Consider the following 27,974-nt stretch of genomic DNA (forward strand, 5'->3'; position numbering starts at 1 on the left):
CAGATTTACTCGTCCCTACAGACCACCATTGTTGTTTACAGCCATTACAATCAGTGTATCAGCTGTTATAAAACGATCAGCCAATTCGGTATAATATACATGAAAAAGCACATGCCTCTGCACCACAGAGAGAGCAGCACCTCAGTGAAGAAAGTTGACAGCAAAAGCCCACTTCTCCTCATTTCTAACTTTATGCATCTCCTCCCCTCTACAACATTCTGCTGCATCCACTGCAATATCTGTAGCCTCCAGTGACAGGAAGATACGTTTCAGAGGCTTAGGACATGCCACATAAAGCAGGAAAGAGATTAATGGGCTTCTCTGAGAAGGGCAAAGCAAAGGCTTGAACCTCTTTAGCATTTTTCCACACCTACCTCACTGTCCCCAGCACCAACCTCCCAAAGACAGGTGTCTATTCCATGGCTGCTGAAGCAGAGGGAAAAAAATCTCCAAATCATCCCTATGACCAGCATTTTAATGCCAGGTTGACAAAACAGCTGGCTTTACAGCTGCTCTGATTTCAACTCATGCAAAACAGTTTGCTTAGATTAATTTATGGCTCATACTACAACACATTGGTAGGTATTCCGCAACCAATATTTGGCCTATAAGGTGATCCCTGCCCTCCAGCAGCATGTGTAATGCAATGTGTCTGTGTTACTGGACCATGCTGTCAGAGGCAAGGTACACATGACCACTGACATATGGTCCTTTAAGCATTGGTAGGATGCTACACATCCTTCACCACACATTGAGTGAATCTTCTGGTGTTTAGGATAGATACAGGATCGGGCACACCATTACCTCTACAGTTGGTGGTGCCACCAAATGTCTTGTGTGCTCAGTCATCTGTACCCCCTCCTCCTCGTTAGCCCATCCTCCAACTCCTCAGAACCAGCAGTTCCAAGGATTCAGAGCTTCAGAGCATATACAAAATCCAAGGCTAAATGCTGCATGCTGTGTAGCAGTTAATATGCCTGAGGTGAAAGAAGCCACACTGAGCCAGAGCTTCTGGCAACTCCTCAGGCCTAGGCCTAAAGGTGGCTGACCCCATGCTATCTTTACCCTTTACCCTTTACCAGATAAAATGCACATTACTGTGCCTCACACGTATCCTCAATTTAGTGGTGCAGCAGTTCATTGCAAAATATCCTGGCTTCTGGGATGTCCTTTGTCTGGGCAGGAGGATTTGTGGGCACTTTAGGTGGTCATACCTGGCCAAGGCTTGTTTGGCTAAAATGCAGCACAAGCTGCTTCCAATGACTCATCTGACACCCCTATGTGCTGAAACGCAATGCTGGTTATGCTGCAAAGGCTGCACCAGCATCAATGTGCAGTAATAAGTACCTCAGCAATAATGACACAAGGACAGGCCATGTGGTGCTGGGGTTTTCGCCACTTCAATGGCTCACTCAGTACGTGTACAGAATTTTGGAGCCTTTTGTGGAAGGGGTCAAAATAGTGAACAACAATGAAGCAAGAATTAGGGACACAATTCCTCTTGTGTTCCTCCTGGAGCACACACTGTGTGACATAATAGACCAGGCACTAGAGGCACAACAGCCAGAGGAGAATGACTTGCTACTGTTCCAGAACCAACAAGAACATGTGTCCTTTACCTCTGTACCTCTGAGGCAGAGGCAAAAGCAGAAGCAGCAGGATACCAAGGGGGAATACAAGGAAGATAAGGAGAGTTGGGGTGCTGGAGAGGATGAGAAAATGAGGCAGGATTAAGAGGGTGTTTCAACCCTCTCAAAACCTAGGGTATTTAACATGTGTAAAGTGAAATTGTTGAGGGCGGTGTTGTCCGTAGCAACACCAAGAACCCAGGCAGGCAGTTTGTGGCAAATAGGGTATTTTTATGTACACATGTCTGTGCAAGGGCTCCAGAATCTGAGTCACTAAGTAAAGGGACGACTCCTGGCTGGCCACCCTATTAGAACCCTGATACAACGGTAAGATACTTGATCACCTGTCACCACTCTAGAGGGGGCCCAAAATGCCGCCTTTGAGGAGGAGCTGTGAAAGAACCTCTTTTTAGCATTCCCTAATGATGGCGTGATTCCATCTAAAGACCACTGTGCCTCTTCTAATCCTTGGATCCCTAAAAAGTAGAAGCAAAGTTCGTAGCTGCTGCCACAGCACTGCTTTTCAGAGTTTTTTAAACCACAGTGATCAGGCCCAGCTGCAGGCAGCAATCACAACAGTGCCTGAACTACAATGTACATAATTGCTGACTACCATGGGTCCTGGACTGATGCAAACACTCTGAGAAGTGAGGGCCTCATGAACTATTAGGTGTTCAGCATGGACCACCGGCCAGACATTGCATAGCATGTGCTGGAACTTATGCCTTGCCCTGGAGCCAGTGTGGTGTCCAAAACGGTCTTCCGCTCAGCAGGAGATTTTGTTACTAAGAGGCGATTGCGCCTGTCCCCAGTGTGAACAAGCTCACTTTCATTAAAATGAACCCGGCATAGATTACCAATGCCCAGAAAACTTTTGCTGATAATGCTACAGACTAAACTTTTAAGTGTCATCTGGCCAAAAAAAAAAGACACCTGCCACCATTATCAGCTTCTGCCACCTCCCCTAACCTATTCTGGTACTTAGACACTGTAAAGTTGCCATGTAGGGGGAGATTACTAAAACTGGTGCACACAGAATCTGGTGCAGCTGTGCATAATTACCAATTAGCTTCTAACTTCAGCATGTTCAATTAAGTTTTGACAAAAAACCTCAAAGCTGATACTTTGCACAGCTACACCAGATTCTGCATGCACCAGTTTTAATAAATTTCCCCCATAATATTTTGGTAGCTTGACTTCAGCTGCAAAATTTCTAGAATCAGGGTTGATTTATTAAAACTGGAGTGTGCAAAATCTGGTGCAGATCTGAATAAAAACCAATCAGTTCCAGTTTTTTTTTGTCAGAGCTTAATTTGACAAGCTGACATTAGAAGCTAATTGACTACCATGTACAAGAGTTTGCACTTTCCATTTTTTTAAAAATTGTATATTTATTGACATTTTTCCAAAGAAACATACATATAAAAAAGAGTCATTGAAAAACATGACAGTATAACTAATATAAATCAGATATGTGGTACAAGAAAACAAAATTTTGATAAACTGTAAAATGAAAGAAAAAAATATATAAAATAAAATAAAGAAACAAGGTAAAGCCTTGAACATTATAGAAGTGGCAACCCATTAGAGCAGGCATTGAAAGCAGGGGTATACCAACACATAAAATTAATTACAGCTCCATGGATTAACCTCTTGGGGTAAAAAAAAAAACAAAAACTTCCTAGTATAGCTTAAGACAAAGGAGGAAGTTACCCCGATGGGTATGTAACCTGAGGGGGGCAAGTGGGAGAGATACACCATGGGAGATAGGAACAGAGGGACATAAGTCAGGTCAATGAAGTACATAAAGAGGGAGGAGAAAGACAATTATTCATATATTAGAGACATTGAGTCAGAGTTAAACTCAGAGTTATTCCATAGCTCCCAAATTTTTGAAAATTGGGGTAGGGAGTCGTGTAACACAGCGGTAAGGTGTTCCATTCTACGTATGTGAGCCAGGACCTGCAATAGTTGGGATAACATGGGTGGAGAGGTAGATAACCATTCTAAGGGAATTACTCATTTAGCAGCTAAAAGGATACATGCAACCAGCTTTTGGGCATGCTTGGAGATGCCAGGGATAAGTAGGCCCAAAAGATAATGGATTTCTGTCCAGAGGAAGAGTTATCCCAAGAAGAACTTTGTTGGAGGGTCTGAATTGAGGAACAAAATGGTTGAATAATGGGACAATCGCAAAAGATGTGTTAGTGTGAACCCATGTCACAATGGCACCTCCAGCATACCCGAGAAACCTTAGAATCACATCTGTGGAGAACCTCTGGGGTTCTATACCAGAAAAACAGTGTCTTATAAAGGCTTCCAGTAGGAAGTAAGGAGCGGACTGGAAGTGATGTGAGAGGCGTCTGTAACGCCGTTGTTTTTATTCAATGCGCTTTTTAATCTTTTAAATGTAAGCTTCCGATTGTCTTTCAATAAATCTGTGTTTAAATATATTACACTATGGGAGGCATTTATTTCATTCCCACATGTAATCTGGAATCCTGAGTGAAATACCGAGAGCAGATAGCTGGGAGCCTGGAAGTGGGGGATTACTATCACCAGAGTTATGCTTAAGGCTGATTCATCATTTTATGGAGGTGAGAGTTCTGTGAGCACTGAGCAGTTGTGTGATGTTTCAGCATCACTTGTTTTTGGTGGATTCAATTTCGAAGGACTATTTATTCACTCATTTTTGGATGAACATTTTGGACTTTTTACTTTAATCACTTTGCACTTTGCACCTTATTAGCGGTGACATTTATGAGTTTGTCACTTTTCATTATTGAATATATACATGTATATTTTTTTTCAATACTCACTTGCTTTTCATGTTGAGAAATTGCGCTGATCTCTTTACATATATTTACTACTGTTTGTCATTGTGAACACTCTAAGCCGTCTCTCTCTGCTCCATTCATTTCGAGGCTCTAGAGCAGGGGTCTTAAATTGGCGGCCCTCCAGCTGTTGCAAAACAACAAGTCCCATCATGCCTCTGCCTGTGGGAATCATGCTTGTAACTATCAGCCTTGCAATGCCTCATGGGACTTGTAGTTTTGCAACAGCTGGAGGTCCGCCAGTTTGAGACCCCTGCTCTAGAGACTGAGTACCATATTTTCTGCAATTGTGGGAGAGAGATAGGTGGTTGGATGATTTGGCCCCATTTTTGCATATATAAATGGTAGGAGTCATTAAGCGGAGAAGCATTATGAAGGAATTTGTAAATAGCCGATGTAAGATAAGGTTGGTATGGGCCTAGGGCACATAAGAATTCAAATGGAGTAGGTTTATCTAAGGTTAAGGTCGGTAATTTGGAAGAGAAATAATGTTTAAACTGAAGGTAGAAGTAAAAAAAGTTGCTTAGGGATCTGATATTTGTGTTGAATCTCCACAAAGGAATAAAGTCTATGGGTAAATGGGTGTACATATTTCGAAATTGGAAGATGCCAACTTGCGACCAAGGGTACATTCGGCTATAGGATAGGCTGTCGGAGATGTCTGGGTTAAAAAGCATATTTAGCAGGGGTGGGCATGGAGAAGAGAGAGAAACGTTGTGAGCATTTTTTCTATATAGAGAGAGTGAACAACATTAGGTGCAAATATAAGTTTCTTAATTGGGTAATGGACATATCTAGGGTTGACCACAACATGGCACAAAGGTGTACCGGGCAAGTAACACTCATTTCAATCTCCAACTATCTGCTGGATGCCATTCTGGTTGACCATGAAATAGTTGCCCTGAGATGAGTTGCATAATAATATTTAATACGATCTGGAGAACCCAGTCCACCTCTAGAACGGGGAGAAAATACCACTAAGCTGGCTATGTGGTGAGCTTAATTATGCCTAATAAAATTAAGGGATAGCCCCTGCATAGCTTTCAGTTGTTTATCTGGATGGGGACTGGTAATGTTTCAAATAAATACAGAAGTTTTGGCAAGATAGACATCTTAAGGACACTGATCCATGTCCCATCGTCATAGGAGGTGATCAATATCCCTAAAAAGAGGAGGACAGTTAGCCTGATAAAGGGTGGGATATCAGGAGGTCAAATGGATCCCTAGATACTTAAGAGATTGGGAGCACCAGTGGTATGAGAAGTTCTGTTGCAACATGGCAAGGGCAGAAGGAAGGATGTGTAATGGTAGAGCCTTTGTTTTGCTTTTGTTAATCTTATAACCTGAGAGTGAACCAAAGGTCATTAGTAAGTCATGTTAGTTTGGGAGGGACGTATGGGGACTAGTCAGTGTCAGAAGAATGTCATCAGCGAAAAGACACGGCTTATATGCCCTCTGTCTCAAAAAACCCCCGCAGATATCAGGACGGGAGCGAATGGCTTCGGCCAAGGGTTCAAAGCATAAGATAAAAAGCAAGGGAGACAAGGGACATCCCTGTTTCATGCCATTGCTCAGGGGGAATGATGGCGACAGAAAGGAAGACAGCTGTACTTGGGAAGACGGTCGGGAGTACAAGGTGTGAAGTGCCACTATGAATGTCCTGGATAATCCATATTTAGAAAGGGTTTGCGAACATAAAGGCCCAGCTAAGCCTATCAAATGCTTTCTGGGCATCTAGGCTCAGAATAAGAGCCAGGGGATTGGTCCTATTAAGCAAGTCAATGAGGTTGATGGTACGCCTCGTGTTGTCACCAGCATGTTTGGTTGGTACAAAGCCCACCTGGTCTTTATGTATGAGTCTAGGGAGTATTTGGGTAAGTCTATTAGCCAGGATTTTAATGAATATTTTGTAATCAGAATTCAGTAGTGCTATAGTTGATAATTATCATGGAGGGAAGGGTCTTTTCATGGAGGGTCAGGTTTCCAGGAAGTTTTATAATAAGAATAAGGTAGTCCGTCAGGGCCTGGGGATTTGTGAGCAGGTACATTTTTAATAACCTCCGCTAATTCTTCAGGGGTAATTGCAGCATTTAAGGAAGAGAGGTGGGAAGGGGAAAGCTTAGGCAAGCGTAAAGAGTCAAAAAAAGAGTCAAACTTGGTCTGAGAAAAATGGTAATTTGGCTCAGACTTTAAACAGTTATACAGATTGTGATAAAATTCTCCAAAGACTTTGGACATGGTATGAGGGCAATAGGTGGGAGACCCATGAGTTTGCATAAGGAAATCTTAAAAAAAAATGTAAGTTTAAAATAAAAATGTATCTCTTCCTAAGGAGATTGGTCAGCTCTTCCATCAGCTCCAATACAAACTGACAATATTTCTACTGTGAGCCCACCCTTTTATACAAAGGGGGTATGGTTATCAGTTCCTTCAAATCATTGGTTTTAGTGAGTGGGGACAAGGGTTATGTCCTGCATTATAGGTTGTTCCTTATTTCTGGTGGCAAACCTGCAAACTTTTTGGCCAAATCTCAGAGTGTCGTTGTGAACCCTTCAAAGAGGTGAACTCAAACCTCATCTGTAATCATAACGACACAAGGCAGTCCAAAGTTGAGTAGGGGAATAATGAAAAACACATTCTGGTCACTCACTATCAGTACACCTAGAACTTGTTAAAGGGTAACTTCCTTTCATGGGAAAAAAATAGCAAATAAAAAAAAATAATATAGCATATACAATTAGTACTCAAATTGTATTTCATTTGAATGTTATTAAAAAGTACCTTTCCTTTTCACTTTCAATAATTTTTTTAGGTTTTTTTTCCAGGTATATGAGTACAACCAATGTATTAGAGAGTTCCAGAATAATGTCCAGAAAACATCAGGAAAAAAAGAATAACTGGAATTGAGAATAATAAGCTTTCCAATATGCATACAAAAAAAACAGTATAAATCAATGTTGCTTGAAGAAAATGGAATTGAACATGAACAATAAGCCAATAGGCACTCATTGGTGTAAGGCAGTAATCGAGTCAACCTTACACAAGGGAAAGGTAAGAGACATTTGAATGGAGGCCTCCATAGCAGGAGGTCCCAGAAAAGTAGAAGACCAAAAGATGGAAGAAAGGAAGGGAAAGAAAAGAGAAGTAAAGAGAGAACATCAGGGGCACCCTGACTAGGACCTTAGACATAGAAGGATGGGCATGTCGTATCCACAGTGACCATATTTTTAGAATTTTTTCATGTGTATCAAGAAAGATACTAGTGAGTTTTTCATTGATAAAGAAAGTGCCTATATAAAGTGCCTATATAACAACATACCTCCGTAAAAGGAACAAACTGCTGTCTCCAAGCTCTTGCAAATGTTTATTTAACCGCCAATAAAACATACATTGACAATTTAAATTGATGCCTTGTGAGACCTGGGGGCTTTCAGTGTAACAGGACATACCATGATCTCTAGGAAAAGGGCCTGTCAGCAGTGATTGTTATGCCCTGTACACACGGTCTGATTTTCTGACGGAAAATGTGTGATAGGACCTTGTTGTCGGAAATTCCGACCGTGTGTGGGCTCCATCACACATTTTCCATCGGAATTTCCAACACACAAAGTTTGAGAGCTTGCTATAAAATTTTCCGACAACAAAAATCCGTTGTCGCAAATTCCGATTGTGTGTACACAAGTCCGACGCACAAAGTGTCACGCATGCTCTGAATAAATTAAGAGACGAAAGCTATTGGCTACTGCCCCAAGTATAGTCCCGACGTACGTGTTCTACGTCACCGCGTTCAGAACGATCGGATTTTCCGACAACTTTGTGTGACCGTGTGTATGCAAGACAAGTTTGAGCCAACATCCGTCAGAAAAAATCCATGGATTTTGTTGTCGGAATGTCCGATCAATGTCCGACCGTGTGTACAGGGCATAAGAGTTTGAGGACCTGGAGAGCATAGGGCACTTCCACCATACATGGAGCAGCTCCCCTGGGACTGAGCAACCTCGGAAGCAAGTTCTAAAGGAAGATAGGTAGAGGTGTGATGGAAAGATATTGAAACCAATATAAAGGCAGATTCAAATCTAAGTATATTGATAGAGCATGAGACTACTGTGGAACAGATTTGTCTCCAGCTGTCCCTAGCTCGGGCGCATTTGAAAATGTAAGTGTGGCCGTTGGGACCCCTAACATCATTCAACTGTGAATAGATGGTAGAAATTAGTCTGAGTGAAGTGAAAGGGGTAAAAGTTACTTTTCCTTTTCAATCTGCAGCTCTGTAATTCTCTGCAAAATGCAATGCAATATGATTACCTGGAAATGTCATGTCAGTTCAGAATGCCAATGTCAAAAATGTAATTTCATGCTTGTGTAATTGGCTCACCAGAAATCCGCACTAAGGTACAAGTCAGATTTAGGGCATCCTGTGCATCAAAAGTGTCATTTTTGGTGAGAAAACAAAAGTGGAGTTACTCAAACTGTTCACCTGTTATGCAAAAAGTTTGGTTCAAGTGTACAGACTTACTAAACATGTGTGGGTGGCTGTGTGATGCCCCCCCCCCCGGGAGCCTTTGGAGCTGTAGGCCTTGGCCCACTTTAGTTTTGCAGAATACAGCCTTGCTTATTGAGACAATGCTAGTTTTGAAACACAAGCCACAAAGACACATCTATACCTGGGAATGGATGGCTTATGGTCCCACTACAACTGCAATGCATTCCTTTCAGTGTAACTTACCTTCCAGTTCTCGCCACAAAGATTAAAAATATATTTCTCTTTCTCAGGTTCCTCTTTAATATGAAGAGTCTTTTTTGCAACAGAAGGAAATCTTTCATGTGTATCCAAGCCTTTAAGCTCAGTGTCTACAAAACCATTCTTTAAATACATTGACTGAGGGATTCCACTGCTTCTACATTCCAGTATAAAGTTCCATTCCTGTTTTATCCTGCAAAGACAGAAGACTTATTGTACAATACTACTTTTATCCTAGTCTTTTGGCTACATACTATGCATTAAAATATTACACGCTTTGGCATACATTTGAAATATTTTATGTTGAAGTTTATCCTATACCTAAAGAAAAGTAACACACTCATAACATCCGGTATAATATTACAAGCTAGAAGAATATGTAGAAGCTTATATGAAGTTTAGCAATATGCCTTCAGAATTTATCCATTTTTGGGGGATTAAATATTAATAAAGCTTACAATGTTGCGGTACTTGAGCCCCTTTGTACTCAGGCAAAACTCAGGCTGGTGGTACGACAGGCTACAGTAAATCAATGAATACCCCGGAGTCTTCGGTTTGATACTATTTCGTTATGGGACTTTTGAAATATTAAAAATGCATTTTCTCCCTCTCTATTTCTATTGTTATTATCTGTACTGAAAGAGCCTTTTATAGAGCTATCTAGAATAATCTGTGTTTCTTTTTTACCTTTTTTGGACTATACTGTAATGAATCAAACTTATTGGAAAAGAAAATTGTTGTTTGGTGGTCACCATACACAAATATTGTACAAACAGTTACTACCAGACCTATAGCGATTTGAGGTTCTTAAATGATTCCATTCCCACTAATTACACCAATGGAAGCATTTTTTAGTTACTCGTATGGGTTTTTCTATCCTTATAGTTTTTTTTTTTTTCCTATTTGTTTAATTGGATGCTCAAATGGACCCCATAAGCTTACAAACAAAAAAGATGAGTGTTCCACAAAAGAAGACCCTCACCTCTCAAGCAACCAATGTCTCTCATTTCCCTTTCATGCCAGCACTGCAGCCTCTATCCTTGTCTTTGGCATTCAATACTTTTGGCAATGTTGAATGCTCAGTCAAAGGAAGGAACCACAACAGGTGTCAAGGGGCACAGGACCTGACACTCCTGCAAGTGGCAAATGCAAAATTCACTAATGGAGACTGCAGTGCTGAAAAAGAGGGGGCAATAGGAGAATGCCAGAAAAGGGAGTATAAGACCCTTTTCTCTCTTAGGGCAATCTCATCTTTTTTGTGTTTGTAAGCTGGCAGGGCTGTTTTAACTAAAGATCTTTAACTGTTTATGAAAACCTTAAATAAAGGAATCTTTAAAACAACTTCATTAGCAAATAGCAATCACAACTATTGAATTCAGTTTGGGTTCCAATGAGTTCTGAATCATGATAGCCAACAACTTATTGTAATTGCTGCTATTTAGTACTGAATTACATATCTTAAATTATTTTACATTTTTATCTAAATGCATTTCTTCTACCATTATCCTGTTGAAAATTTCTCTTCTGTTTCATTAAACCTCTAGCAAGGATACCATAGATTTTCCAAATGCAAACAAGAATCACCATAAAGACCAGTCATTGTCAAAGCATTACCTTTTAAATCTTTTGAAGGCAAACGATCTTAGATGATGCTATAAAAATGTCACTGTCCATCACATCATATTGAGTGCAGTCATAAACTGTATGTAATTATACTAAGATGTTAAATAAGTTTTTTCCTTGTTCTCTTGTTCTCTATGAGAAAACTGTGTATAAATAAACTGCTGTGACATAGACACGCATGGCCATTATCTGGCTGTGAGTTCTGCAGGCTCAAAAAACTATTTATATTTATGTAATACACACAACTGTAGGAGGTAATCCTAGGGCACGTCTGTCTAAAATACTGCCCGTTGGCTACATTTGTACAATTTGGCCCATAAATGTAATGTTGGAGGGGATATTTATTTTTTTTAGGAATTTTACTTCCACTCCAGTAATCTCATTAAAACACAATTATCAACTACTTTTATACCACTTTACACTAAGGGCAGTGACTTTGCATTGCTGGTGATCCTGTTTGTGGTTTTTCAAACAAATGACAATTATTAAGACTTGCTTTAAACTAGAGATAGTTTGAAACAATTGTCAGCAAGTGTTCAGTCAGTAGTGGCATTTCCTGGCTAAGCTAATATGCAGCTGCAAAATGTCCCACATAGTTTGGCCCTAGGCAAATAATGCGGTAGGACGTGCTACACAAAAGAAATATATAAAATGCCAATCTCAATTTCTAAGTACTTCTACATAAGTAGGTGTAAATGTTATTGTTAGCTCTATACAAAATTAATTTACAGCTTAATGTTACAGATTCATTAAATAAACTAAGCAAAGCACACGAGGGGCTGATTTACTAAGAACAATGCATTCGCCAGTTCATACCTTAACCACTTCAGCCCCAGAAGATTTTACCCCCTTCCTGACCAGAGCACTTTTTGCAGTTCGGCACTGCGTCGCTTTAACTGACAATTGCGCGGTTGTGCGACGTTGCACCCAAACAAAATTGACGTCCTTTTTTTCCCACAAATAGAGCTTTCTTTTGGTGGTATTTGATCACCTCTGCAGTTTTTATTTTTTGTGCTATAAACAAAAAAAGAGCATCAATTTTGAAAAAAACTCATTTATTTTTTACTTTTTGCTATAATAAATATCCCCCAAAAATATATTTTTTCTCAGTTTAGGCCGATATGTATTCTTCTACATATTTTTTTTTTTTTAAATTGCAATAAGCGTATATTGATTGGTTTGCGCAAAAGTTATAGCGTCTACAAAATAGGGGATACTTTTATGGAATTTCTATTTACATTTTTTTTTTTATTAGTAATGGCGGCAATCTGCAATTTTTATCGGGACTGCGACATTATGGCGGACACGTCGGACACTTTTGACACAGTTTTGGGACCATTGTCATTTATACAGCGATCAGTGCTATAAAAATGCACTGATTACTGTGTAAATGACACTGGCAGTGAAAGGGTTAACCACTAGGGGGGCGATGAAGGGGTTAGGTGTGTCCTAGGTAGTGATTCTAATTGTGGGGGGATGGGCTTTTAGTCACATGACAGCGATCACCACTCCCAATGACAGGGAGCGGTGATCTCTGTCATGACACAAGCCAGAACAGGGAAATGCCTTGTTTACATAGGCACTTCCCAGTTCTGAGGCTCCGTGAAACGATCGCCGGGAGACCGGCGAACATTGAGTCTGCCGCTCCCGCAGGCACGGTCACACTGTACGCGGCGGGCACATGTGCCTTCTATCCCCGACTCTTAAAGGGGACGTACAGGTATGCCCATTTGCCCACCGCTGCCATTGTGCCGACGTATATCGGCGTGCAGTGGTCATCAAGTGGTTAATTGGTGCGATGGAAAATGTAATTAACCAAAAGTGAGAACCGGCGCACTTTGAAGCGCAAAACGATAATAAATATGCAAACTGCAACTGGTGCTAGGGTAACTGTGGTTTTCTCATTGATAATAGCGCACGCTATTCGATGTGTCTTATTAGGCAATTAGTAGGCGTTCTCAGTTAATTAACCCTTTTGATGCTAATCTCACTCCTATTACTTGTAATATATATTTGAAATGTTTATGTTATTTCTTTCTATTTTTATCCAAATCTCAATACATTACAAAGAACAGAGAAGTGTTTCTAAACCCAATAAATTAATATTTTCATATCTTGATCTTTAAAGGTGACCATACACTGCAATCAGTTAGATCTTAAAAAAAATAAATTTAGTGCAAGAGCCTGTTTGATTTCCTATAATTTTAATTAATTATTCAAGTGCGTCTTTTACCTATTTTGCCGAAATATTGAGTTGTACAGAGATTGGCCAATCAGATTGCATAGTGCATGACCATCTTAAGTGCCAAATTTGGAATGTAGATTTGCCATGAGCCACTTGTATTTTCCTAATGATATTTCTTGGGCATTATACAAGGCACATGAGAAACCACCTTTTTTCAAGACATGCTAGCGTGATCAGGAATCTTCAAACTAGGGCTCTCCAGCTGTTGCAGAACTACACATCCCACGAGGCATTGTAAAACTCTGATATTCACAGACATGACTAGGCATGATGGGAATTGTAATTCCTGAACAACTGGAGGGCCGTAGTTTGAAGACCCCTGTGCTAGACCATTATTATGCCTCCAGAATTGGGAGTGTGGCATCTACCCAACTTCTCTCTGCTGGTCGACACAAGAACCTACATCTATAGATATATATTTGGGCAGCATAGTGGTGTGTAGTGGTAAGCACTTTCACCTAGCAGCAAAAAGGGTCACTGGTTCAAATCCTGTGCGCGACACCATTTGCCTGGAGTTTGCATGTTCTCCCTGTGCCTGCGTGGGTTTCCTCCCACATTCTAAAAACATGCTGGTAGGTAAATCGGATCCTGTCTAAATTGACCCTAATATGTATGAATGTGTGTTAGGGACCCACACAAACACCACCCCATGTTAAAAAAAAAATCTTAATTTGCAAATAAGGATCATCTCTTCCTCAGAGAACAGTGAGTGGGGCATGATGGCGGGAAGAAATTAGCAGCAGTACAAACTTCCTGTAGGGGCGTGATGTCATTCCTGTGTGCTGACCACTGCTTCCGGGAACTAGATATGCACCACGGGTACATATCTCCACACACACAGCAGTTGTGCATCTCACATACACAGCAGTCACGTATCTAGGTGCATTTGGCACATCTAGCTGCAGGAACCCAGTTTTTAGGGAAATTAATAGTAAAGCAGATGCAGATTTCCAGGACTGGACTAACACATATTTCTAGTGAAAGGCAACTGGTGTTTTATATTAAACAAGGTCTAAATGGGCCATTGACATGCATCACAGTTGAACTTAGGAATGTGTCTTTGCAAAGTTAAACTAAATGAAATCCTTTGTTATTTTTTGCATGGGGATAGAGTGCAGAGGGATTAGAAGTCTTGTCAGTTTTTGGGGATGTCTGCACCGCTGATAGGGTGAAGACATCTCATAAATTTTGAAACTTTCTCCTTCAAATATATTCACTTCCTGTCACATAGCCAAACAGGAAGAGAGGGTAAAACCCTACCAATATCTTTCCTTGGGAACACACACAGGTCAATCTAAATAGTTTCCCCATTAGGTAAATTTAACTCTAGCATTTTGCTGTGTACACCCCGAATTATTAGGTATCTTGGACTTTGGGGTTTATTTACTAAAGGCAAAACCACTTTGCACTACAAGTGTACTTGGAAGTGCAGTTGCTGGAGATACAAGGGGGACATGCAAGGAAAATAAAAAAACAGCATCTTTGCTTCTACATGATTGAATGATAAAATCACCAGTGCTTCCCCTCATATTTACAGCGCGTACACTTGTTTTGTAGAGTGGATTTGCCTTTTATAAACCTTAAAAGACCTAATAATGTGGGGTGTACACAACAAAGTGCTAGAGTGCAATTTGCCTAATGGGGACACTAGTTAGATTGACCTGTGTGTCCCCAAGGAAAGACATTGGTAGGGTTTTACCCTCACTTCCTGTTTGGCTATGTGACAGGAATTGAAGCCAATTTTAAGAAAAGGGTCATACTTGATTTGATTGTAGCCGTATTAGTGCAATTGTGACAGAGAAAATTGAGTACTGTCCGTGATACTTTTTTTATTTGCACTAACATACAATTTTTCAGGACAAGCTTTTGGGGTATGTCCCCTTCTTCAAGGTCCAAGCAGTACTGATTCACAAATTTTTAAGCAGAATGTTAAAGAAGAAGAAAAAAACAAAAAAAAAACAAAAAAAAAAGAGAAAACCAAACACATACAAATCAATGGTAATAAAGATAGCAGCAGAGTTAGTGAGATAAGACAGAGGGAGAGCTAAGGGGGAATGCAGGGGGGGGGGGGGATACTAGTCACAGAGCGGTCGTAAAACTTTAGCATAATGTGTAAGGAAACCAATATCTAAATTCAGGCCATTATTCTTCGTGTCAAAAAGAAGTATCATTCTTAGTTCAAACGTTTTCCTTTCCTGGATAGTTCTGAAATTCCCTTTAAGAACTAAGACATTGAGGTCTTCTATAGTGTGGTCCGATTGTGAGAAATTATGTCCCACAGGTGTGCATAAACTGTCTTCTTTATGTTCTTTGATGGTATGTCTGTGTAAATTCATCCTCGCTTGCAACTTCTGTCCTGTTTCACCAACATAAGATCCTTTGCTGCACCTTTTGCATTGGATGAGGTACACAACATTACTTGAGGTACAGCTGTAAGATCCCATGATATTGAAGGTCCCATTTGTGTGTGTAACACTTTTGGATAGATTTATCTGGTTGCATAGTTTGCAGCGTTTTTTATTGCAGGGTTTGCTTCCATTATTTGTGACTTCATAATCAGAGTGAAGGGTCACAAAGCCCAACCTAAAAAAGACAAGCAGGGGTTCTAACACTCATTTACTTGGTTTCCTTCAAATGCCCACAATTAGAATAGGATTGTCTTGAGCTTGATTTTAGCTCAGTGCTTCTCAACCCTGTCCTCAAGTACCCCCAACAGGCCATCTTTGCAGGTTTTCCTTCATCTTGCCCAGGTGCTTTAAATCTCACAAAGTAAAAAAAAAACTTGCTCTAAAACACTGTTTTGCAAAGACATAACAAGCAAAATACAAAGAGAAAATACATGTGTTACAAACTCTATAAGGACACCCAAACGCCGCTTTTCAGGGCAAAGTAAAGAATGCTGTCTGCAAGCTTTATATAACATAGGTTTGCATGCTAATGAGGCACTTGAAAACACATGCACAGTCCATAAAACACACAAAAATGCAAGTTCACCCAATGTAGAGACAGAACTTCAAAGTGGGTACACCCGTTAAGGATGTCCTTAAATTATTAACCCAAAAAACACGCTCTCTGAGCATGCCCGGAAACATCCAAGTGTTGTTCACACACAAAAAGAAGAAAAAAAAGAAGTCCCTGAGCATGCCCAGACCAACCCAAATGCAGTTAGCACAAAATAAACCACCCACCTGTCCAAAATTAAGCACATCACCTAGCATGCTACAAGATTACAGATGGGACAAACACCCCCCAGTCCAGGGGGGGCAAACATAGAGCCTAACATGGGCAAAAGTATATACCATCGCAGTCTATGGGAACTGACTTTAATTTTGCTAGTCCCCACTTGGCTGGCTTATCTTCTAGTTATTTGCCTTAAAATGGGTATGGGGGCCCAGGTCCCACCCTGATGGACATATATCAATGTCACCAATTTGGTCAATCCCAGAAACGAAACAAGGAGAAGTGCCTTTAAAAATGCAAAATTGGGGGGGGGGCGCTCCTCCTCCTTTTACTAATCACTGTTTGCTGTTCCTCTTTCCCTGGGTTTGGGATGGGGGCACACCGTGGGCGGCTACATTGCATTGCATTTGCGTGTGTGAATCTCCTAACAGTAGGTCCGGGATGTAGGGGTGGGAGATATGACCCCTCACCATTGCGGGGAGGAAGGAAACAGGGGACACGCCCCTTATGGGTGACCCCCGTAATGATAGCCTACTAGTAGTCACCTGCTTATGGCTTTTTTGTACGGTTACGGGCAAGGTGACACATATGGCTGAGACGTCCCGTGGGGGAGGGCAGGCATTCCAGACGAGCCCTAGCGGCTACATGCAGTGATGACCCACGCCAGAGTATAAGAGACCCGAGCCGCCCTCTTGAGGAATGGCCTGGACACCACCACCACACTATGGCTGGGAGGTCCCAGGGGGACACACGCTCACACTTGCACTGGCTTCTTGTTCCCGCAAAATTGACTGTTATTTCATGTTCACACATGTTGCACTATATCTGTACTGTTTTCATGCTGTTATGTTTTGTTGACAATTTTATGTTGCTGGGGTGGGGCGGGCTGGGGGCTCTCCCCTCAATCCTGTTTAGCCTCTCTCCCAAGTAGGTTTGTGCTCAATCCCCAGCTGCTGGCTGGTGAGCGTCTTGGCAAAACTTTGCCTCACTTAAAGCTTGCTCTAGGCTGCTGTGCCCTGATACAGCCGTCTGGTTATTTTCTGATTTCCTCCACAGTTCTTTCTGCCCTCTTACACTTGTATGCCCCCAACGACCACCAAGAGGTGTTTTTAAGTAAGACGTTTAGACAATTGACCACTTTCTCCGAGGGCCACCTGATCGTCAGGAGAGACCTGAACATCCCACTGGCCCCAGCAGACGACACATCCTGTGGTCTGTCATATGTTTCTTTCTCCTCCCGTAACTGCATTGCACAATCCCTGCATAACAGCCAACTAATTGACGTATGGCGCCTTCTTCATCCCACGGAAAAAGACTTCACCTTCTATTCTCTTCCCCACAAGACCTATTTTCTCACCCCCCCATGCCCAACTGCACGCAGTGCGAGCCTCCACCATAGGCTTCATTACCTGGTCCGCTCATGCTCCGATTTTTCTGTCATATGCCCTGCACGACTCCATGACTGCCAGGACCAATCAATGGAGACTGAACAAAAGTCTCTTGAAGGATAAGGAAGTATTAGCAGACATAATTAAGGAACTGGACTTTTACTTTAGCGCCCATGACACTCCTGACTGAGACCCTGGTATTATCTGGGAGGCGCACATGGCGGTTTTTCGAGACGCGCTGATAAAGCATGGATCCAGGATCAAGCGAACAGCTCAGGGTGCTTCTTGTGGACCTTGCCGCACTGGAGAGCCACCATAAAAGAGTGCAATCCCACTCTCTGGAGAGAGACCTCCTTATCAAACGTACACAAATTGCAGATCTTCTCCAATTTTAGGCCAAGGCGGCGTTGCAGGTCTGCAGGAGGTTCTCCTATAAATCTGGGGATAAGTGTGGGAAACTATTAGCAAGAACACTGTGAGAGCAGAGACTAGTGACCTACATGCCACATATAGCCCCGCCCAACAGACCCAATGTCACGAACCCCTCACGATGTAGCACGGGAATTCCGGGAATTCTACAACTCCCTGTACAATCTGACGACCAAATCCCCCACCCAAGAACAGATAGACTCCTATCTTTTTTATCGTCACTTATGCCCCAATTAGCAGATGCAGACAGAGACATTCTTGAGGACCCAATTACTGTCGAGGAACTTCAGGTAGCGGCCGGTGCCATTAAACAGGGCAAAGCACCAGGCCCAGATGGCCTGATGAGCCAATATTATAGGACCCTACTCCCTTCTCTCGCCCCGTATATGGTCAAACTGTTTAATGCACTTGGCTCGTCTGCAATGTTCGCGGCTGACGCCTTTTTAGCACACATCTTGGTGATCCCTAAGGAAGGAAAAGCCCTAGCCTCCTGTAGAAGTTACCGGCCAATCTCATTGCTCAATTTGGACCTGAAACTCTTTACAAAAATACTGCCCAACAGGATTCAACACCTTATTCCGAACTTGATCCACTTAGATCAAGTGGGCTTTGTTCCTACAAGGGAAGCTAGGGAAAGTGTTGAATTTACTTCAGACAGTCAATAAATTCCGGATGCAATGCGTATTTCTTAGCACCGATGTGGAGAAAGCCTTTGACAGGGTGAATTGGAACTTTATGTTAGCAATTTTACGGTATGCCGCCTTTGGCAACAGAATGCTGCAGTAGATTTCTGCGATCTACTCCCCACCAGCAGCTCGAGTGCAAGCTAACGGGATTGTCGGTAAAATTCCATTCTCTCACTGATCAGTCAACTCCGGTCATGTTGATTAGAAGACAGATTTATTACAAAATGTATATACATAGGGATGAACTCTCACAGCAAGGAGTTCCGTGCAGAGTCATACAGGAACCCTTTACACATGTCATTTTATAACAGTATTTGGCAAGCTACCATTGGCTAAGGCACACTGGTGACTCATGGTGCATCGTCAGCTTTATTGTCAAAAACAGTGCCCTTTCACAATATGGCCTAATATGGTAAACTTTTGCTAGTTCTTTAAATATTGTTGTAGGTGTTGGTTGGAACTAAGCAGATTGCATAAACAATAAGCCAGCGCCATTTTAGCTAGGAAAAAAGCATATAAGGAACAAGGCAAATATCGATATCACTTGTAATTCTTTGCATATTTCTTATCATTCCCTCCTCTGATATCTATATTTGCTTCCTCAATTTATTACTTCAGTGCAGGTCCGTTCGACAACTGGGTTTTCAGACCTTAGCAAGTCCTTGACCTTGGCAAGTCCAGTCCATTTCCCAAACCAACCTTCAAGCCAATATGTGAATGGATCATCAGTACCTGAGTTTTCCGCTAATTCATTCGATAAAGCTGTCAATCCTTCGAGGGCTCTAGTCACGGTTCCTCCAGGATAAAGGTGCACCACATACCACCAAACATTTTACAGACCCCTCCTCTTTCTGCTAGGATCATATCTAATGCATCCTATTCTGCCATGCCGTCAGAGAGGTAGGGGCTAATTGCTCTGTCAATCTCTTAACTGCATCCCTGGTGTAGTTTACAAACCTTTGTTGGTTATATATATAGTTAATCCAGTCAACATTTTTTTTTTTTTTTTTTTTTTACTGTCACCCACCAGAGAAGAGACTCAAATCCAGCTGCCACTTGATTCCTAGCTTTAAACTCGCTCGGCACTCCACGCGGAACCCATATCTCTATATAGATCTGGGGGTCAAAAGACCCCGCAGGAGAGGTGTACCTTCTGCTCCTCCGGTGACTCGTCTTCCAAGGGGACTCTGACAGTAAGCGCAGAGGCATTACCAGCTGTACCAGGGCACAATCCCCTCGGGAATTGGCTGGGATGCTCGCTCTGAGCCTCTTGTCTTCGCATAACCACCAGACGTCCACCCTCTGGGTGTCGTGCTCAACCCAGTTGTCACCCTCTCCCTTTACTATTTTGGTAATCCTCTCCATGCAGTAGTCATCCGGTAAAGACCCCAAATCTTTGCCACTCTCATTCCCCGGAAGTGCAAAGCAAGCAAAGTTGTCAGGGTATGCCGTGACAGCAGGGGGTATCTGAGGTCTCTGAACTTGGGGAAACAATAAACTTAATGTGTGACAGGGAGTGTTGGTGTCAGGTTTGTGTGTTTTTTTATATAGCTTTAGCATACACTCTAAACCATCTGGATCTTTATTGTTATTTAAGGGAAAAGGCACTGTTAGCAGTATAGATTAACCGTTCAAGCCATTCATTCTTATCCTGGTATCCTGTTTCTAATGTTATAGCTTCTTCCGCTGTGAGATTGGTGAATCTCACTGTGGATCCTAATACCTCTACTTTAAATCGGTCCTCATTATCTAATTCTTTCTTCTTGTTTGTCTCATTCTTTGGTTTGACTTCAAGAAAGAATTTTCCCAAAGGGTCAGTTCCTGATATCCAAGCTCCTACACGGTATAACCTCTGATCTTCTAGTTTTGGGTCCTTCAGGGAAATCAATAATATATTGCAATTCTTTGATTCTGTACAGGGAGAGTGGGCCTCTTTAGTTATGGTTAATCTATTCTTTAAATCTCCTGCTGCTGGGATCTCATATCCCCAATCCTGCTGCAGTTGTCCACATTACTGAATCCCAAATAGTACACCTGGTAGTTCCAGCCAAGTAGCACACGTATTTATCTGCCCAGGTCAGTTTACTTGCTTCTACCTTATCTCCACAATCTGTCATCTGGCAGAAATCCACCTGTATAGTACTGGTGGTTCCTTCAACAAAGGTGAGGTTCAATGCTCTTCCTGTCTCTTCCCAATTGATTGGTTCCACTATCCTCCCGTGTCTCCTACTTCCCCGTATAAAGGCCTCTCCTAGAGTCACCAATGCTCCCACGAGGAACAAAATCCCTACCATCCTATCTGAAGTGAGGGGGGCCTAGATAGGGCCTTTTCTTCACCAAGGTTGAGACAAGCAGACCTTTTATCTGCCTCCCTTTGTATTTGGACTTTCCCCCTCCTTCAGTCTTTCTGTCCCTTCTCTGCCTATATTTACCTTTTTACAGTGGGATTGGTGAATCCAGATACTCCTTTCAGCAATTCTTACTGCAGTAGGAGTAGTAAGGAGTACTTGATATGGCCCGTCCCACTTAGGGGAGCGCCAATGCTTCTTTTTGATCACCTTGATGAGCACCCGATTTGTACTTTGTCTTCTCCTATGGGCTCTCCTTCTGGAATGGAACACTCTTGGTTAATTTGTTTCTGTTTTAATAACCTTGACATGTATTCTGCTAAGGTTCTTTCCCCTTCCTCTGTGTGGGTTTCATTTGGTAATAAAGGTATTTTATAAGGTCTACCATACATCATTTCAAATGGACTCAGCCCCTCTTTAGTGAGGGTGTTGTGCATGCTTAGTGGGAGACAGTACATCCAATTTTTTCCCTGTCTCTTCCATAGCCTTTTTTAGCTTGCTCTTTAATATCCCATTATGTCTTTCTACGAGCCCTGCTGACTGAGGGTGATACGCACAGTCGTTCTTTTACTTCTATACCCATCACCTCTGTTAGGTGTTTTATAGCCTGATTTACAAAATGTGGACCATTATCGCTATAAATCTTCTCTGGTATCCCAAATCATGAAATGATATCTTTTAGTAAGGCTTTGGATACTGTTAAGGCGTCAGCACTATATCTCTACCCATGTGGTCAATGCATCAATGATTTCCAAACAATATTTCTTCCTTTTCACATTTGTCTAATTCAATAAAATCCATGCAAATGTGTTGGAATGGATATTGCGGTGTGGGGAACTTCCCTTTCCGTGGTCTTATGCCTCCCTGAGCATTGTCTCTTGCACATATAATGCATTGAGAAAAAAAAGTTTTTTTTTTAGTAGTTTGTGAAGCCATAAGCTGTGCATACCTTATTTAACATCTCAGTCATCCCCCTGTTTGACACATGAGTTACTCCATGTGTCAATACTGCTGCATACCTAAATAAGGATTTTGGCAATACCAGCTTTCCTTCAAGTGATGTGTAGATGTTATCTATTATTGTGCAACCTTTTGTTTTCCAATATTGTTTCTCCTCAGGGGATACATTCTGCTGTATATCAGTAAGGACTGTATGATCTATCTCTATGATTTCCTGTTCTGTCATGTGTCACTTCTGCATATCCAGTTACACTTGTGCCATCTGGATTTTTCGTACTGGAGCCATCAACAAAAAGTGTCATGTCAGGGTTAGATAACGGTACTTTCCAATCACTTCATGGCAGTACCTTTTCAGCGATGGCAGCAGTACAGTCATGTTTATGACCATCAGTAGGAAGTGGTATTAGTGTGGATGGGTTTAATGTAGTACATCTCTGTATTGTTAAGTGAGGTTGTGTCAAAAGTATTGTCATACAGGAAAGGTGTCGTGCTGGGCTCAAATTTATGGACCAACGGGGCACGGTCAGTATTGAATACCCAGAAATCCAAGCTCTACAAAAATTTGTCATGCCCAAAAAAAAATCATTTGTTTCTTTGTTTCTGGCTTCGGCACCTGGTGGAGGGCTCAAATTCTCTCCTCATCCAGGTGTCGACCTTCTTTTGAGATATTATACCCTAAGTATTTGACCTGCTGTTGCCACAACTGGAGTTTAGTTTTATTTACCTTATGCCCTTGGTATAACTGCTTGGTTAACAGCTTGTAAATCCTGTACCATTCTATTGCAGGGGCTATACCCTCCTCTGCTTCCTTCTTAAGGGGGTATCTCCTTCATCACCTTGCACAAAAACCTTTACTTTCCCATTTTTTTTTCCATCACTTTCAAATACTTAACATATTGCAAAACATCTAAAACTGATGCAGTTCAGTAAGTAACCAAGTTTTTAACAATGTAATCTTTATGATCCTGTTTTAATCCATTAACAAAAGCTATCTTTAGCTGTTGTTGATATGCACTATTCACATCCTCAGCTTCGGGGAGCCCAGAGAACACTTTAAAAACTTCTCGTAGTTTATTTAGATAATCACTGACACTTTCCTTGTCTTCCTTTAGTCATATTAATCTTTTGCCAGTCAGTTCGTTATACCCATCGGAGATTGCATCTCTGATAGGAGGCAGTCAATCTATCTGTCAAATCTTGGCTATCAAGGGCCAGTGGTTCCCCTCTTTGTTGAGGGGGCACTGTGGCTACACAGGGGTCCCAATTTCCCTTTACTGATGCCCAATCTGATCCTACAAACCTCCTTAAGGCCCTTTTCACTTCGACCCCATTTAGCCTATAACTGTTCCTCAGACCTTCCATATTTTCAATGATTTCTGGGGCCCCAAACTTAGGATGTTTAATATGCTCAGTAGCCTTCTGCACGTCACTCTCAGTCCATGGTTTAAAAACAGTCATAGTTAGGGGCTGACCGTTTTGTCTGCCTCTTTGTCCACTAGGGGCAGTTGGGCTTGGCATTTCTCTTTTTTGTTCTCCTTATTCCGCCATTTCTAATCTTTTACTTCTCCCTTTTTTTTTTTTTTTTCATTGGGTCCTAACAATTTAAGCTTATCCACCAACTCCTGACACCCTTTCACAGTTAGTTTACCATTGAATCCCAACTTCCTTTCCCACTTAGCACAATATTTAACAGATTTTGGTTATTTGCTATGCATACATTTCTTATCTCCTTCTAATGGGGAAACTATTTCCCATGTCTCTGTTTTTTTTCCTTGGGTTTAGAATACAAGACTGGTAATTCTACTCTCGAACTTTGCCAGAATCTATATAAAACAGCAAACAAAGTCCAAACTCTCCAAACAGGAAATAAACATATATATATATATATATATATATATATATATATATATATATATATATACACATATATATACATATATACACATACACACACACATATATAAAACAACTTATACCTTTACCTTATTTACTACAAAGTACAGTTGGTCAAAACAAACAGTATTCTTAACGTTCTGATCAGAATTTTTTTTTTTTTTACACACACTCACACAAAAAGAGGAAGTGCACCTAGGTGTCCGTGAGGAGGGGAGGGGAAGGAGTGAGTGAGTCCAGTTTTTTTTTTTAACCACAAGTTTGCAGCCAGACAGATCATAAAGCAGGCCTTTTATCAACCTGTAAACTACCAGACTAGCAACCCTTGGATCACAGTAAAGCAAAAAATATAAGACTCCCCACACAAAGTTAGCAGTAATGTTAAACATGAGGAGGAAAGAGCGAGAGTTAGTCTCATGATTTAACAAATGCAGCAAAAGGAACAGTGCAGGAAATATTGCTCTCGAGAGAAAAAGAGTAAAACGATCGATCTATGGGCTAAGTGTTTCTGATTAAGTTAGATTGATTCCTGCTCGTACATTCACTTCCTGTTTATCCCAACCACCACTCAGTTAGAAAAAAAACCTGAAATGGCCACTGTGACTCTCTGTAATCTATCCATATTACGTGTAGTCACTATTCACAACAATTATCAATCATCTATCATCTTTCGGTACCTTAAATTTTTTTAATCTGTCTTAGACAGCGGGCTACGTCTATTTACCATAGGCAACGTCCCCAAGTGCCTCTGTCTTCGGCCCCTGTGTCACTTAATCAACTTACAGTGCCGGAATACTTAATAATAATAAAAACCCAAATCACCTCAAGTAGAAGAGAAAAGAAAAGAAGAGAAAAGAAAAAAATCTGTCTTACCTTTCACAGACTCGGAGGACTGGATCAGAAGTCCAGGAGTAGAAGTCAGGTGTGGATCCCGGAACCGACCAGCCTCTTTTTACCACTTAACTTGAGTGGGAGGACCTAGGTCTCGGCGAGAGGGAGTCTGATACTCACCGATATTTTGGACGGAACCGTTCGATCCACCACCTAATCCTTACTTCCGGCTCAAAAGGACCATGATGTTGGTAAAATTCCATTCTCTCACTGATCAGTCAACTCCGGTCATGTTGATTAGAAGACAGATTTATTACAAATGTATATACATAGGGATGAACTCTCACAGCAAGGAGTTCCGTGCAGAGTCATACAGGAACCCTTTACACATGTCATTTTATAACAGTATTTGGCAAGCTACCATTGGCTAAGGCACACTGGTGACTCAGGGTGCATCGTCAGCTTTATTGTCAAAAACAGTGCCCTTTCACAATATGGCCTAATATGGTAAACTTTTGCTAGTTCTTTAAATATTGTTGTAGGTGTTGGTCGGAACTAAGCAGATTGCATAAACAATAAGCCAGCGCCATTTTAGCTAGGAAAAAAGCATATAAGAAACAAGGCAAATATCGATATCACTTGTAATTCTTTGCATATTTCTTATCAGGGATACTATCGGACCCCTTTAAAATGACAAATGGGATGCGTCAGGGATGCCCACTCTCGCCCCTCCTCTTCGCCCCGTCACTGGAACCCTTTCTCTGATCAGTCAGACTCAATCAGGACATTACTGGAATCAAAATAGGAGATGACCAAGACAAAATCTTGGCCTATGTTGACAACATGCTATTTTCACTCACGAACCCTCTGACCTCACTCCCCAACTTGATGAAGAAGTTTGAGTAGTATGGAGCTCTCTCCAATCTCCAAATTAATTTCACCGTCGGAATTTAAGTCGGAAGCAATGGGGGTCAACTTCCCACAATTATCGATCTCTCGGCTTCAGGAAACTTTTAAATTTAAATGGACGGACAAAGTGCTGACCTATTTAGGCACATTGATTCCACCCAACATAGCCAAAATCTTCGAGCTAAACTTCCCCCCACTGTTGCAAAAAGTTAAACTACTTATAGATAAATTCTACCTCCTCCATGCTTCTAACATACCAGGGAAGATATACAAAAAATCTATTATTTGCCACCTCCTTGACACCACTAAGGCATGCATCCCTCTTAAGTGGAAGTCTCCCCAACCCCCGACAATAGGGATGTGGATACGCAAAGTAAGGGAAATTAGTAAAATGGAAGACTTGATTCTTTCGGCAAGACACCAACAGGAACAGTACTCCAAGACCTGGTCGATGTGGAACAGGTTCCTTTTCTCGGATGAGGGGAAAACCCTGCTTGACGGCGACTTGAATGACTACAATTACCCTTTTAATTAATGGCTATGCATTAGAAGGGGAGACAAGAACATTGGAGAATGGAGTGTGGAGTTCCCCTTTAAAAGCAAAAGCTAGCCTAAAGAAATCATATGCATTAGAGGGGGGAGGTTAAACGCCCTTTTAGGAGGAGCTATAGGAGCGAGAGTCACGTGCTAACATGACCTGTGTGCAAATCTCCTTAAAAAAAGGTGAAACAGCGTAAAAAAAAAAAAAATGTCAAGTTTAGAGGGGCGCCCCTTCAATCCACGCAATTGCATTTGCCTTGCTTGACATTTACTAAGATTTTGCCGTGCAGTGAACAAACGCATTTGAACAAGCGCAAGAGCCGCATGCGCAGTGCTTACATTGATCTCAAGCAGTTCTAAACGTACTTGCAGGCACAGCAGACTTTCTCTGAAAAAGTTACTTTCACATTCTATTTTGTGCATATTTGTTACTTGGGCAGTTGTTACTAAACTTCTTAACATCGCCCCTCATCACCCTATAATATTGCCACCTCCATCTTCTGTTAATATTGAATGGAAGATACCGTGCGCCATGTCCATAGTGGCGCACAGATTGCATTCTTCCATGCGCCAAGATCGCACCTGTCACGTACCTGGTGGAAGAGTCTCCTATGCAGAGGGAGGCCTCTCTTACACCTCTGACTCGAGGCTCCGGATAGAGAAACAGGAGGCGCAGGAGTGCAGAGTTGCACGAGTGCCTGGAAAGGTTGCTGTTAGACGAGCTGGACCGGAACTGAAGTAGGAACTGGAACAGAGCAGGGTCAGGTGCAGGCAGGTTCGGCAACAGGCTGGCAGCAAGGTAGCAGATGGAGCAGGCAGGAACGTTGTCTCAGGTACAGGCAGATTAGGCAACAGGCTGGCAGCGAGGTAGCAGAAGGTACAGGCAAGAACATAGGTCAGATGCAAGCAGATTAGCAGGGATAGTCAGGAGCAAGCCGGATAGGTCAACTGGAGCAGGTACAGGGAAACGATAATCAGGAATCACAGGTAACGCAGTAGACCAGACAGCACTGATCCAAGGAAGTAAGGCGGTTTAAATAGTCTGTTAGTGCCACAAACATCACTGGACATGTGCGCATGCGCCAGTGCGCCTGTGTGCGCCAACATTGGCATTTTGTGCAGCACTAGTGCGCAAGCATGTGCATAGGTGCGCGCGTGTGCATAGGTGTGCACAAACGTGCCCACGCAGCTCTTCTCAGTGGGACATGCAGAAAAGGGGGACATCCATGGTCGCCATCTTGATTGCTGGCGTGCCCTTCCTGACAGCACCGTTTTGTAAATATGAAAATGTGCATTGTGCCACACCGTGCACCTCTACTGATGGCGCACAGCTTTTGTAAATCAGCCCCCCAATGTCAGTATTAAACATTCTGCATCACAACAAACCTAAAACTATGAATTATTTTTTTCACGCATTGCATATTCACTTTCCAGAAAAGAGTTACGATTTGCAAGTATGAAGATAAGTATGCAAGGCTGTCTGACTTGTAAGAGAAAATTATAAGTTGAAATGTACTAAAAAAAAGAATACTTAGTGCAAAAAAATAGTAATTTAACCTTCAAATTGTTGACAGTTCTATACATTAATCAGAATATATCTTACCACTAAATTATAGTAGTTATTCACTTATCCTGAAAGAGTGAAATGATTGGTAACATCTTGGATTGGTAGGCAACTTGTACAAATTGTGTAAAAGGCAATCAACGACACAAAAAGTGCAATGTGCTAAATAAATAGA

General features: G+C 41.7%; 1 protein-coding gene across 1 annotated transcript in view; it reads right to left on the bottom strand.

The window, feature by feature from the left end:
• Window positions 1–27,974, bottom strand: part of LRRC2 (leucine rich repeat containing 2) — a 462,509-nt gene that overhangs the window by 238,508 nt on the left and 196,027 nt on the right. The window contains exon 3 of the mRNA XM_073632967.1: window positions 9,189–9,396. Coding sequence (XP_073489068.1) covers window positions 9,189–9,396 — 208 coding nt within the window. The remainder of the gene's footprint in view (window positions 1–9,188; window positions 9,397–27,974) is intronic.

This window comes from Aquarana catesbeiana, linkage group LG01, assembly GCF_042186555.1.
Source record: "Aquarana catesbeiana isolate 2022-GZ linkage group LG01, ASM4218655v1, whole genome shotgun sequence".
NCBI lineage: Eukaryota > Metazoa > Chordata > Amphibia > Anura > Ranidae > Aquarana > Aquarana catesbeiana.